Source organism: Bos javanicus, chromosome 10 (genome assembly GCF_032452875.1).
Source record: "Bos javanicus breed banteng chromosome 10, ARS-OSU_banteng_1.0, whole genome shotgun sequence".
In the NCBI taxonomy this organism is placed as follows: domain Eukaryota; kingdom Metazoa; phylum Chordata; class Mammalia; order Artiodactyla; family Bovidae; genus Bos; species Bos javanicus.
The window spans coordinates 43,319,907-43,332,963 of record NC_083877.1 but is presented as its reverse complement, the minus strand read 5'-3'; the positions used below and the strand labels follow the sequence as shown (position 1 = coordinate 43,332,963).

At 41.3% G+C, this 13,057-nt stretch overlaps 1 protein-coding gene across 3 annotated transcripts in view; it reads left to right on the top strand.

Annotated features, from left to right (window-relative positions):
- PYGL (glycogen phosphorylase L) overlaps nt 1-13,057 on the top strand; it is a 57,183-nt gene that overhangs the window by 15,518 nt on the left and 28,608 nt on the right. For all 3 annotated transcript variants that reach the window (XM_061430960.1, XM_061430961.1, XM_061430959.1), the window contains exons 5-7: nt 6,972-7,103; nt 10,749-10,860; nt 11,381-11,463. In XM_061430960.1, coding sequence (XP_061286944.1) covers nt 6,972-7,103; nt 10,749-10,860; nt 11,381-11,463 — 327 coding nt within the window. The remainder of the gene's footprint in view (nt 1-6,971; nt 7,104-10,748; nt 10,861-11,380; nt 11,464-13,057) is intronic.

The following is a 13,057-nucleotide window of genomic DNA, read 5'->3' as shown; positions in this document are numbered from 1 at the left end:
CTTTCTTGGAAAATCCCATGGACAGAGGAGCCTGGTGGGCTACAGTCTGTGGGGTTGCAAGAGTCTGACACAACTTAGCGACTAAACCACCACCACCAATGCATCTTCAATTCAGTTCAGTTCAGTTGCTTAGTCGTGTCAGACTCTTTGTGACCCCATGAACCGCAGCATGCCAGGCCTCCCTATCCATCACCAACTGCCAGAGTCTACCCAAACCCATGTCCATTGAGTCAGTGATGCCATCCAACCATATTATCTTCTGTCGTCCCCTTCTCCTCCTGCCCTCAATCTTTCCCAGCATCAGGGTCTTTTCAAATGAGTCAGCTCTTCACATCAGGTGGCCACAGTATTGGAGTTTCAGCTTCAGTATCAGTCCTTCCAATGAACACGCAGGAGTGATCTCCTTTAGGATGGACTGGGTGGATCTCCTTGCAGTCCAAGGGACTCTCAAGAGTCTTCTCCAACACCACAGTTCAAAAGCATCAATTCTTTGGCACTCAGCTTTCTTTATGGTCCAACTCTCACATCCATACATGACTACTGGAAAAACCATAGCCTTGACTAAACAGACCTTTGTTGACAAAGTAATGTCTCTGCTTTTTAATATGCTGTCTAGGTTGGTCATAACTTTCTTTCCAAGGAGTAAGTATCTTTTAATTTCATGGCTGCAATCACCATCTGCAGTGATTTTGGAGCCAAAAAAAATAAAGTCAGCCACTGTTTCCACTGTTTCCCCATCTATTTGCCATGAAATGATGGGACCGGTATCTTCAGCTACTCCTAAACCAATTAGGAGGCAGTATTGGGTAGGAAAAAAACATTTGGGCTCTAACTTGAGATCTCATTTCTAATTTGAGGCCTAATTGCAGCTCATTACCCTTATGAGTTATGTTGCCTTTATTAGGTTACTTAACTTCTCTGAACCTGGGTTTTCTTGTCTGCAAAATAGAGATGCCAGCTTCCCAAAATTATGATAAAAATATGTAAAATGTCTGGCACACAAGTAGGTACTCAAGATTGTTAATTTTCCCTAATAAAAGGAGGATACTTTCACAAATTGTGGCATTGTATAATATATTAATATAGCCATTGATACTATGTTTTTGATTAATTATAGTAAAATGGGAAATTGTTTATGTTAGTTGAAAAAAAAGGGATATAGGATCATGTGAATAGTATGACCTATCCAAAGGAAGCAAAAAAGACAAAATGCTAGGGAAAAAAAGTATATATTTATGTGTATATATATATACACACACACACACACACATATCTCAAAGGTTCAATAGTAATTATCTCTGGGAGATAGGATTATGGGTGACTTTGACTATCCTTTTATTCTTCTACATGAGTCAGAGTCTATAAGAAATGTGTATTTTATAATCATAAAAAGTTAGAAAAAATAATTGGCTGCCTTCTACAATGAAGAAATCTAGGGTTACATGGTAAGAAGCCTAGCTTGGCAGGCATTTCCAGCAGGACCAAGATTTTAACACACCGTAACCAAGCAATACATGGTATTCATTCTCAGTCTTTGTATCCTGTGTGATACTCATTATACCCCACAATGTTTAAGGATTTTATTTTTTACTTTTCTGTGAAAGATGTCATTTTAAATTCAGCTGCTCAATCTCAAGAAAATTCTTTCAAGTGCATTTTCCCCAAAGTCTTATGAAAGACCACTCTGTTATTCACACCTTTGACCTTTGCTACCTTTAAATGGCCTTATTCCAGGAAGCCTTCCCTTCTCTCCTGTGAGATCCAAGAAGTATACATCCCCAGTGTTTTAAGGGAAAAAGAGAGACCAAATGGCTTTGGCTAGTCTTCAAAGCTAGCTTCACTATCCTTCATCACTTCTTTTGTTATAACTTGAAATTGAGTCAGAAAGACACCTCATTTTATCTACCATAGCCATTGCTCACTGGGATGGGATTTTAAAGAGCAAAGATAAAATACATCATACCATAAAAAAGAAACTGTTTCCATTTATATATATATATATATCTCTCTCTTTCAGGAAAGCAACCTGCTTTTTCAGCCCATGATCACTCCCCAACTCATATCAGCTACAGGGTTGCTCTTACCATAGAAAAGGCTGATGAAAATTGCACAGGCTAGGAAGATTTTTAAAGGGTGCTAGACTTTCAGTTTTCGAAGGCTCTCTTCAAAGAAGATTTGGAGTAACAAAGTGTTCTTTGTGAACTCCACCCTGCCCTCAAAGAAAATAATTTTATTGCTAAAATGCTTGACCTACCTTGAACTCTACTGGGGATCATAGAAACCTTATCAGGAATAGTTCTCTGAAAATGACTGGACACTGGGAGGGAAAGGGGGAAGGCAATTGCGACAGCCTCACATTAAAGTTTAACAGTCACGTGCTAAAGTTCTGGGTGGAAAAATATGCTGGCAGTAGAAATCTCAGGGTTGAATCGAGCCATCTGCTGGAACCTTCTGTCTCTTAGAGCCCGTTCCCAGCCTGCTCTGACTAGCCATGCACAGTTCACATTACCCAGCAAGCTTCCTGTGACCACTGTTGGGTTCTCAGTGTTCCCCAGAAACATTTATCAATGATTGATACCATCAGACAGCAAAGTTTGTTGACACCACCTGATTTTTACTCACTGATTCTTCATGTCCTGTGTAGCCCACAATTGAGAGGAAAAGCATTCTTAGTATTCAATCACTGACTGAGACCCTGAGCTGACCTCTGCTTCCATGCTGGCAGGAACAGATTCCATTGAGTAATTTCTCTAGGAAGATACCAGATCCAGCTGCCACACACTCCTCACCCCTACCCAGAGGGGCACTTTGCTCCTCACTCCAAGTCTTCTGCTTGCTTTATCTCAGCTCCTTTTCATCTGGGATGTTCAGATCCAAACAGCCCACTTGGATATAAATGAAAGCTCTCCTCCCATCTGGCCCCGGCTCTTCATGTGGCTTCGCAAGCTGGGGCATTCAGGGATCACTGGCTACATGGAAATCTAAATTTACAGACTAATTTGCTGGAAGGAAGCAGGATAGAGAGGAGGTTTATCACCACCCCACAGCCTTGGTGGATTGGGTGGGGGTAGTTCTCTCTTTCTCTTCTGATCGGCTCAGACCAGCTTGTGTTTATGAAACATTTATGCTTCAATTTACCTTAAAAACAAGCTTTGTATAATTGAGGGAATTATTGACAGATTCCTTGCCAAAATCAAGAAGAGACTCAATAAAGAATAGCAAGCTAGGAGTTCTATTCTCCTACAGAATGTGTTAAGTAACCCAGTGTAATTAAAATCAGCCATTATTTGGTGGGGAAAAATCAGACCAACACTGGATTGCGTTGAAAGTGACTGGCTGACTAGTCAGTCCCTTATCACTTGACAGTGTGTCCTCAAAAGAGCAAATACGACCTCGGACTTGCACGGGAGGCTGGGAGGGGCTGGTGGTGGGAAGCCCGGAGTTCAGTTTCTCGTCTATGGGCATTTCATTCTGCTTGAGGGGAGAGCAGTCTGAATCTGCTGCATTTATCAGCAGAAAATATGTTGTCCCCTTAACCTGTGCACATTTTTTGAGAGGAAAGCTGTTTCTGCCTCACTGTCCTCCTGGTTCACGTACAACCTGAAGATGTATATTAACAACAGTCCTGGGTGCTGAAATGAGGCATCTAGGCCCTAAGGTTCAATCCTGTTATAGAAAGCAGTGTTCACATTGATCAGTATTTGAAACCCAGAACCTGCCCCCTTGCCTAAGTGCAGCACGAAGTGTTTTGTAATTAAGGATGTTTGATGCTTTGTGGACATTCTCATTTATTTTTCATCAAATTTCTAGTTATTAATATGAGCTAGTGGGCTCTAACTTTACCAATCTCTTATCAATTGATAAAAATTCAGTCCTTTCCTTGTTAAATTTTCATTGTCTTTTTTGTTCTCTTTATGACGGGGATAGCAGAAGTCTCAGATCTGAATTATAGTTCCTGACTTTGTATTACCATGTAGCTCCAGGCTGCACCATGTACCCAGTGTCTTCATGTTAAAAGGCAGACTTTTAAATGCAGATTTTGAGACCCCCACCCCATACTGCCTGAGACTCTGCATTTGAACAGGATGCATTTTACTGATTAGCTCACATCTAGGTCCAGCCTTCCCTTCCTGCATCTGCTGCATTCTCCTGTCTGCAGCAGCTCTCTAACTCCAGACTTTCTATCTAAAGATGTTGTTTCTGTGAGTCCCCTCTTCATTCATCATGTTGCTGGTAGTTCCTGTTAATGGGCAGCTTACTGGCATTCCCAATATAAAGTCATGATCAGTGTTTGAATAAATGGATATGTGTTAGCTTGTCTGGCTATTGACATTAATGTTTTATCTAATATCTCAAAAGTTAGCTGTGTTTGTTCACCTCTCTCCACACTGCCTGGGGCAGACACTGAACTCGTATATAGGTTATCATGAAGCATCCAGCATTGTGTGATATTCATAATTAATATCTCTTTAAACTAAAGCTGAGTTTTCTATGAGGGAAGGGTGAGGCAGCAAATAGGTAAAATAACCATATTTGGGGTAATTTCATTGACAAGAGAACTTTGTATTAAAAAACCTTAACCCTCCCTCCTTTCCAGAACACAATTCCATCTTTTAATATATATACAATATTTTAAAGTTTTCACTAATAATATCTTTAAAAATGTAACCCCCTCCCACCATATGTTTTGTCATTGTTATGGTATTTTTATGTTTTTTTTATAGAAAACAAAATTTATTTGATGTCCAGGATGCCCTAAATACAAATTCTGATTTTAAAAATTGTATAAGAAATATTTTGTTATAAACTGACATAACTGCGTGGGGATACATTGAAGTTATCAATAAAATAAATTCCTTACCTTGTTAGTATGTTATTTTCAAAATGAACTGTATTAGTTCATTATCAGATCAAAATTACATGAGGATTAAATTAAACAAAGACTACAAAATGTAATGGTGTTCTGTTGGTGGGAATATAAATTGGTGCAGCCACTGTGGGACTCAATGGACAATCCTTAAAAAACTAAAAACAGAACTACCATATGTTCTAGCAATTCCATTCATGGGCATGTATCTGGAAAAAATGAAAACACTAATTCAAAAACATACATGCACCCCAATGTTCATAGCAGCACTATTTATAATTGTCAAGATATGGAAGCAACCCAAGTGCCCATCAACAGATGAACGGATAAAGATATGATATATATATGCCATGAAATATTACTCAGCCATAAAAAAGAAATGCTGCCACTTGCAGTATCATGGATGGATGTGGAGAATATTACGCTTATTATGTCTAGTGAAATAGGTCACACAGAGAAAGACAGATACAATATGTTATCACTTATATGTGGAATCTAAAAAATAATACAAATGAATGCATATGCAGAATAGATTCACAGATACAGAAAACGAACTTGTGGTTACCAAATGGGAGAAGGAAGAGGAGAGGGACAAATTAGGGGTATGGGATTAGCAAACTATGTGTAAAACAGATAAGCAACAAGGATACACTGTATAGCACAAGAAGTTATACCTGTTATCTTATAATACCCTGTAATGGAATATAACCTGCAAAAGCACTGTCACTATGCTGAACACCTGGAACTAACACAGTATTGTAGATCAACTATACTTCAATTTTTTTTTAATGGAAAAAAAAGTTATAGTGTTCTGTACCTATCCTGAAATAAGGGAGCTTTCTATGAGTAGCTTTTCTCCACTGATTCTATGCTTTCTAGGCACAAAGCTCTTGACAGAAAATCATGATGTAGGACCCATCAGGTCCTACACCATGTAAATACCACTGGGAGGCCTCTCTTTCCCTCAAGCTAGACAGTTGGCTTCCCAGATGTTAAGGCACAGGCTTTGGAACCCACAGTTTAGTTCAGTTCTGTCACTCAGTTGGGTCCGACTCTTTGTGACTCCATGGACTGCAGCACAACAGGCTTCCCTGTCCATCACCAACTCCTGGAGCTTGTTCAGGCTCGTGTCCATCGAGTCACTGATGTCATCCAACCATCTCATCTTCTGTCGTCCCCTTCTCCTCCTGCCTTCAATCATTCCCAGCATCAGGGTCTTTTCCAATGAGTCAGGCCAGCATCCGGTGGCCAAAGTATTGGAGCTTCAGCTTCAGCATCAGTCTTTCCAAGGAATATTCAGGATTAATTTCCTTTAGGACTGACTGGTTTGATCTCCTTGAATTCCAAGGGACTCTCAAGAGTCTTCTCCAACACCACAGTTCAAAAGCATCAATTCTTCAGTTGATGAACTGACAGACCTACCATCAAATCTTATCTGCATCATTCACTGTCCATGCAACTTTGAGCAATTATAGTTCCCTTTAAAAAGGGAGAAGCTGTTCTATACATCAGTGTCTCTTTTGCTGTCTCGTACACAGGGTTATTGTGGACTCTATGGGGGAGGGAGAGGGTGGGAAGATTTGGGAGAATGGCATTGAAATATGTAAAATACCATGTATGAAACGAGATGCCAGTCCAGGTTCGATGCACAATACTGGATGCTTGGGGCTAGTGCACTGGGATGACCCAGAGGGATGGTATGGGGAGGGAGGAGGGAGGAGGGTTCAGGATGGGGAACACATGTATACCTGTGGCAGATTCATTTTGATATTTGGCAAAACTAATATAATTATGTAAAGTTTAAAAATTAAATAAAATTGAAAAATAAAAAAAAAGGGAGAAGCTGTAAGTTCCCTCCTACAGGATTGCTATGAGAATTAAACACAATAATATATATATAAAACATTTAGAGCAATATTACCGAGTATTGTTGATTTAGGCTGTATGATAATAACAAAGATGAATTGAGGTTGACAGAACCAACATCTTTCTTGCCAAAGCAGTACTGAGTTGATCCAGTCAAAAATATTTTTGATTTGATATAATTGAAGGGTTAGGTCCATATCTCCTGAAAAACAAATTATAAGCCATGTCCTTTTTGCAGATAGAAGAAGCAGATGATTGGCTCAGGCATGGAAACCCCTGGGAGAAGGCCCGCCCTGAGTTCATGCTGCCTGTTCACTTCTATGGAAGAGTAGAGCACACAGAGGCTGGGACCAAATGGATCGACACCCAGGTATTTCAAGAGTCCTCACGCTGAGCGTTGTACAGAGGACAACACAGCATGATGTGTAGATGGTATTCAGTATAGTGTATTGTATGTTGAATAACAATGTATTTTTATAAATAAATGTGTTACTTCTCTTAGTGAAACCCATGCATTTTGGAGACCAGGGTGCTGAGGTCAAGAGAGAAGTGACTTCCCTAAGGTCAAGTGACTTACCAGAGTCATTTCGTCATCTACTTTATCAGAGATTAATCAATTCTATAATCCCAGCATGCTTAGCTCTCTAGTTTTATGTACCGTTGTTGAAACCAAGAGTGAATAAAGTTAAATGTCATTTCTCACACCACTGCCATATGTACATTGACTTGTAAATTCTAAGGGGTAAATATTTTAAAATTGAAGTATTTATTCAATGGATTACCAAAATTTTTCATTACAAAGTCAAGAAAAACAACACAAAATATTGCAAAATACATGCTGTTATTATGTGCCAGATCACTGCTAGAGAAATAATGCTGGTGTCCATCCAAGTGTACTTAATTCCTGGACATGTATTTATCCTGCCCCTAGCCCGAGGGCAGGCAGGGGCAGATTCTGCCCCAGCTCCGGCATTCCCTGCATGCCAATTGCAGGAGACATAAGAGGCTCAGGTTTCCGGTTTGATCCCTGGGTCAAGAAGGTCCCTTGGAGGAGGAAATGGCAACCTACTCCAGTATTCTTGCCTGGAGAATCCCATGGACAGAGGAGCCTGGCAGGCTATAGTTCATAGAGTCACAGAAAGTCAGACACAACTGAAGCAACTTAGCATGCACACACGCAGAATAGAGTGTTACCCTGTTGCTGCTGCTGCTGCTAAGTCACTTCAGTCGTATCCGACTCTATGCAACCCCAGAGACGGCAGCCCACCAGGTTCCCTCATCCCTGGGATTCCCCAGGCAAGAACACTGGAGTGGGTTCCCATTTCCTTCTCCAATGCGTGAAAGTGAAAAGTGAAAGTGAAGTCTCTCAGTCGTGTCCGACTCTTAGTGACCCCATGGACTGCAGCCCACCAGGCTCCTCCATCCATGGGATTTTCTAGGCAAGAGTACTGGAGTGGGGTGCCATTGCCTTCTTTACTGAACAATTTATTTTTCAGCCCCTCCAGTGGAGGAGCTGTGCTTTGCTGTCCTCATACTTCCTGATAAAAAACCCCTAAGCACTGTTGGACTGCATTGTCTAGTCAGGAGGCTCCACTTGAGATATTTGTTTAATAAATACAGTCTTAGGCCAGAAAAGATGTTTCATTGGCCATTCTTTAAAAGCTTAAAGAAAATGGTAAAGACCAGAGAAATGTTCTTTGTTATATAGAAGAATCAGGGGCAAAATTCAGTCTTGTAATGCTACATTCAGTTGGTTTGTGGACTAATCTTCATAAATAAATGCTTCATTTTATCTTAGAAGAATCAAGACCCATGTTATAGCAGACTTTTAAACTAATGCTTTATTCTGTTAATCCATGCAAAGCTAGTCACAGTTCAGAAAAGTAAAACTTTTTTTAAAAAGTCTTTTTTTTTTTTGCAGCATATGAAGTAATGGATTAGAAGCTAAAATAGGTCATTATATGTAATGATATAAGGAATAAGTTAATATGGTGATTTCAAGACATTCCCTTATATCTCCTCCACTTCTATTTTGGTCAAACAATAGACCACAGTCTGAGTTATAGTTGCTTACAAATAGGATCAGGAAAACTGCAACAAATCAATTGTTAATATGCCCAAAGAATTCTCACATGTTTTGAGTGTTAAACTAGCAAGTATTTGATGTCTAAAACTTCCAGAGGCTTCTGATCTATTTAAATGTATGCACTTTACACATTCAATCCTGGAAGCATTCTGTTTACTCCATAGGTCCCACTGATAACCTTATGATGACCTGATGATGTATTTACAAAGTACCTCTAGACAGTTTCATAATATATCTAGAAATCTAGTTGGGGAGAATGTATTTTTCTGTGCCCACAAAGGCAAGGTTATGGGGCAGATGTAATAAAGAGTGAGCTCACCCTCCTCGTGCAGAACTTTATGGATTGATGCTATTGCCTGATCAGCCTCCAGATTTGTAATAGTGAGGTCAGAGAGCATGAAGTCAGACCTGGTGTGTGCCTGTTTGAGGGCTTCCAGCAAATTGAACTGTCTGTGTTATTATTGTGTCAGTTCAGGTCCTCAGGGAAGCAGATGGCAGGGAGAATTAGAAGTGCAAGTGACCTATTGCAGAAATGCTATGAAAAATTAGGGGGAAGGGGACAGGGGGAAGGGGGAATTCGTTCAGACTGCACAGGTGTGACACCTGTGAAGAGAGAGGGAAAGAAGGAGTTCTCAGGAAGAGCCTCACACTGCACCACAGCTCTGAGCAAGTGCGCAGGCTCCTGAGGGAGTCCCAGCTCTCATGCTCCCACCACCATGAGAGCATCCCAGAGAAGGCACAGCCTCATGTCAGCACCGAGGTGGCGATTTCTCCCTGAAGTTCTCTAAAGGGACTTCCAAGCCATGCGCTTCCCCAGCTACCTCAGTTATGCTGCCAGGGTCAGAAAGATGAGTCATGTTTGAATCCGGGCTCAGTCCCACTCTGTAAATGACTTCCTGATTGATCACAATTTGCTTTAAGAATCTCCAGAGACCTTAATTTCCTAGTAAAAGATATTCAGGTCAGTGTGATTTGTTACTTTATGATTATGATGTTCATGAAAGTATGACTGAATGTATGTCATTGATATAGACTAGAGTCCTTCATTCGTTTATAATTCAGCAGACCAAATTAAAGAGATCTGTGGTTAGGTTTCAACACTACCACTGTCTGTGACCTTGGGTAGGTCACTTCTCAGCCTCATTCCCTTCATATCTGAAATGAATAAGTTGCACTAAATGATCTCTAGCATCCACCAATTCAACCATTCTGTCATTCCCCTTCCTTGGAGATTGACTCTGATGAGGCAGGGAATAGAAGTGTCTTTCCTCACAAAAATTTTAAAGTCATGTAAAATGCAGTTCATCTTCCTGTTCTCTATTTCCATGACTATCACAAATATTGAGCTAAATTTTCCAAAGCTCGCCTCTTAGATCCATCTCAGCTAATTATCAGCTGATTTGTTAGATCACTAAAACAACTCTTCTTCATGCAACTGTGAAAAATCTAGCATAGCATTTTAAACATTGTATGTCATGTTTATCTTCGTACATTTCCTACTCCATTGATTTTTCATCATATTTGAAATCAGATCATCGAATAATCAACATGAAACTTATCCTGATTACTATTCTTAATGGGTACAGATTCACATTTGCTACTTTGCACATCATATTTTGTTATTCTTAGAGCAATGGCTTGATCTGAAATGCGAAAGATTTGCATCCAGATCAGGGCAAAAGACACAAAGGGAAGTCAGCGTGAAACTGATATAGGGGTTCATCTGTCTGGGTCATTCCAGCCATTCAGATTGTTCCAGTGGGAGGAGGACACTCCAGCCCTGGGAGCCTCGTCTTGATTTAGGGATCATACGATCTGAGCTGGTGATGGAGCCAGGAAACAAATTCCCGTTGCTGTCTCCCAGCTCTGTGCACCCTCCACCCTCCTCCATGGGCACCAGTGAGCCGCTGCCTTGGTTTCGCCCCGCAGGTGGTCCTGGCCCTCCCGTATGACACCCCGGTGCCTGGGTACCTGAACAACACGGTCAACACGATGCGCCTCTGGTCCGCTCGGGCGCCCAATGACTTCAACCTCAGAGACTGTGAGTGCAGCGCGGGCCCGTGTGTCTTTAATCTTTTTCTTTACTAATTAGAACCAAAGTGAGCTGAGTTTCTGATATGAACTCTTTAGTGTCTAAGCATTTTATGGAGCAGGTATGGAGAACACGGTTAAAGCAGTCCTCCAGTCTGACCTTCATAGACTCTCCTGTGAATCAGAGCTTGAAGTTTTGCTGAAATCCTTTTGAATTTTTAGGAATTTTAGGAACCCCACATGGCAGAAGGTCCCCAGCCTTTGGGCCAGGGACCAGTATCTTCTGTCAGATTAGTAGTGGCATTAGATTAGAAATAAAATCCACACTAAATGTAGTGTGCTTAAATCATCCCAAGCCATCCCCCTCACTCTAAGTCCATGGAGAAATTGTCTTCCACAAAATCAGTCCCTGGCCCCAAAAAGGGGTATTCAACAAGCAGGGTATTCAGCAAGCATCAGGTGAGATCGTGGGGGTTCTGAAGACAGCAGCTGGCCTGTCTGTTTATTGATTTTTCTAACATTTCCTTCAGTTAACGTTGGAGACTACATTCAGGCCGTGCTGGACCGGAATCTGGCCGAGAACATCTCCCGGGTCCTCTATCCCAATGATAATGTGAGTGGTCAAGCTGGCTTTCTCAGTGGAAACAGAAGTGGGTTATTTCACAAGTGCCTATTCAGTAGCCATAAAGCACATACTTAATACTGTTTTTTTTTCCCGTCAATGAGGAATAATCTCCATATCTCATCCTGCATTGTCTAGATTGCCCTTCCCCTCCATCAGATCAAATCAGATTAGATCAGTCGCTCAGTCGTGTCCGACTCTTTGCGACCCCATGAATCGCAGCACACCAGGCCTCCCTGTCCATCACCAACTCCCAGAGTTCACTCAGACTCACGTCCATCGAGTCGGTGATGCCATCCAGCCATCTCATCCTCTGTCGTCCCCTTCTCCTCCTGCCCCCAATCCCTCCCAGCATCAGAGTCTTTTCCAATGAGTCAACTCTTCGCATGAGGTGGCCAAAGTACTGGAGTTTCAGCTTTAGTATCATTCCTTCCAAAGAAATCCCAGGGCTGATCTCCTTCAGAATGGACTGGTTGGATCTCCTTGCAGTCCAAGGGACTCTCAAGAGTCTTCTCCAACACCACAGTTCAAAAGCATCAATTCTTCGGCGCTCAGCCTTCTTCACAGTCCAATTCTCACATCCATACATGACCACAGGAAAAACCATAGCCTTGACTAGACGAACCTTTGTTGGCCAAGTAATGTCTCTGCTTTTGAATATGCTATCTAGGTTGGTCATAACTTTCCTTCCAAGGAGTAAGCGTCTTTTAATTTCATGGCTGCAGTCACCATCTGCAGTGATTTTGGAGCCCCTCAAAATAAAGTCTGAACTGTTTCCACTGTTTCCCCATCTATTTTCCATGAAGTGGTGGGACCAGATGCCATGTTCTTCGTTTTCTGAATGTTGAGCTTTAAGCCAACTTTTTTACTCTCCACTTTCACTTTCATCAGGAGGCTTTTGAGTTCCTCTTCACTTTCTGCCATAAGGGTGGTGTCATCTGCATATCTGAGGTTATTGATATTTCTCCCGGCAATCTTGATTCTAACTTGTGTTTCTCGCAGTCCATCGTTTCTCATGATGTACTCTGCATATAAGTTAAATAAACAGGGTGACAATATACAGCCTTGACGAACTCCTTTTCCTATTTGGAACCAGTCTGTTGTTCCATGTCCAGTTCGAACTGTTGCTTCCTGACCTGCATACAAATTTCTCAAGAGGCAGATCAGGTGGTCTGGTATTCCCATCTGTTTCAGAATTTTCCACAGTTGATTGTGATCCACACAGTCAAAAGCTTTGGCATAGTCAATAAAGCAGAAGTAGATGTTTTTCTGGAACTCTCTTGCTTTTTCCATGATCCAGTGGATGTTGGCAATTTGATCTCTGGTTCCTCTGCCTTTTCTAAAACCAGCTTGAACATCAGGAAGTTCACAGTTCACATATTGCTGAAGCCTGGCTTGAAGAATTTTGAGCATTACTTTACTAGCGTGTGAGATGAGTGCAATTGTATGGTAGTTTAAGCATTCTTTGGCATTGCCTTTCTTTGGGAGTGGAATGAAAACTGACCTTTTCCAGTCCTGTGGCCACTGCTGAGTTTTCCAAATTTGCTGGCATATTGAGTTCCCCTCCATACAAAACAAATTTGTA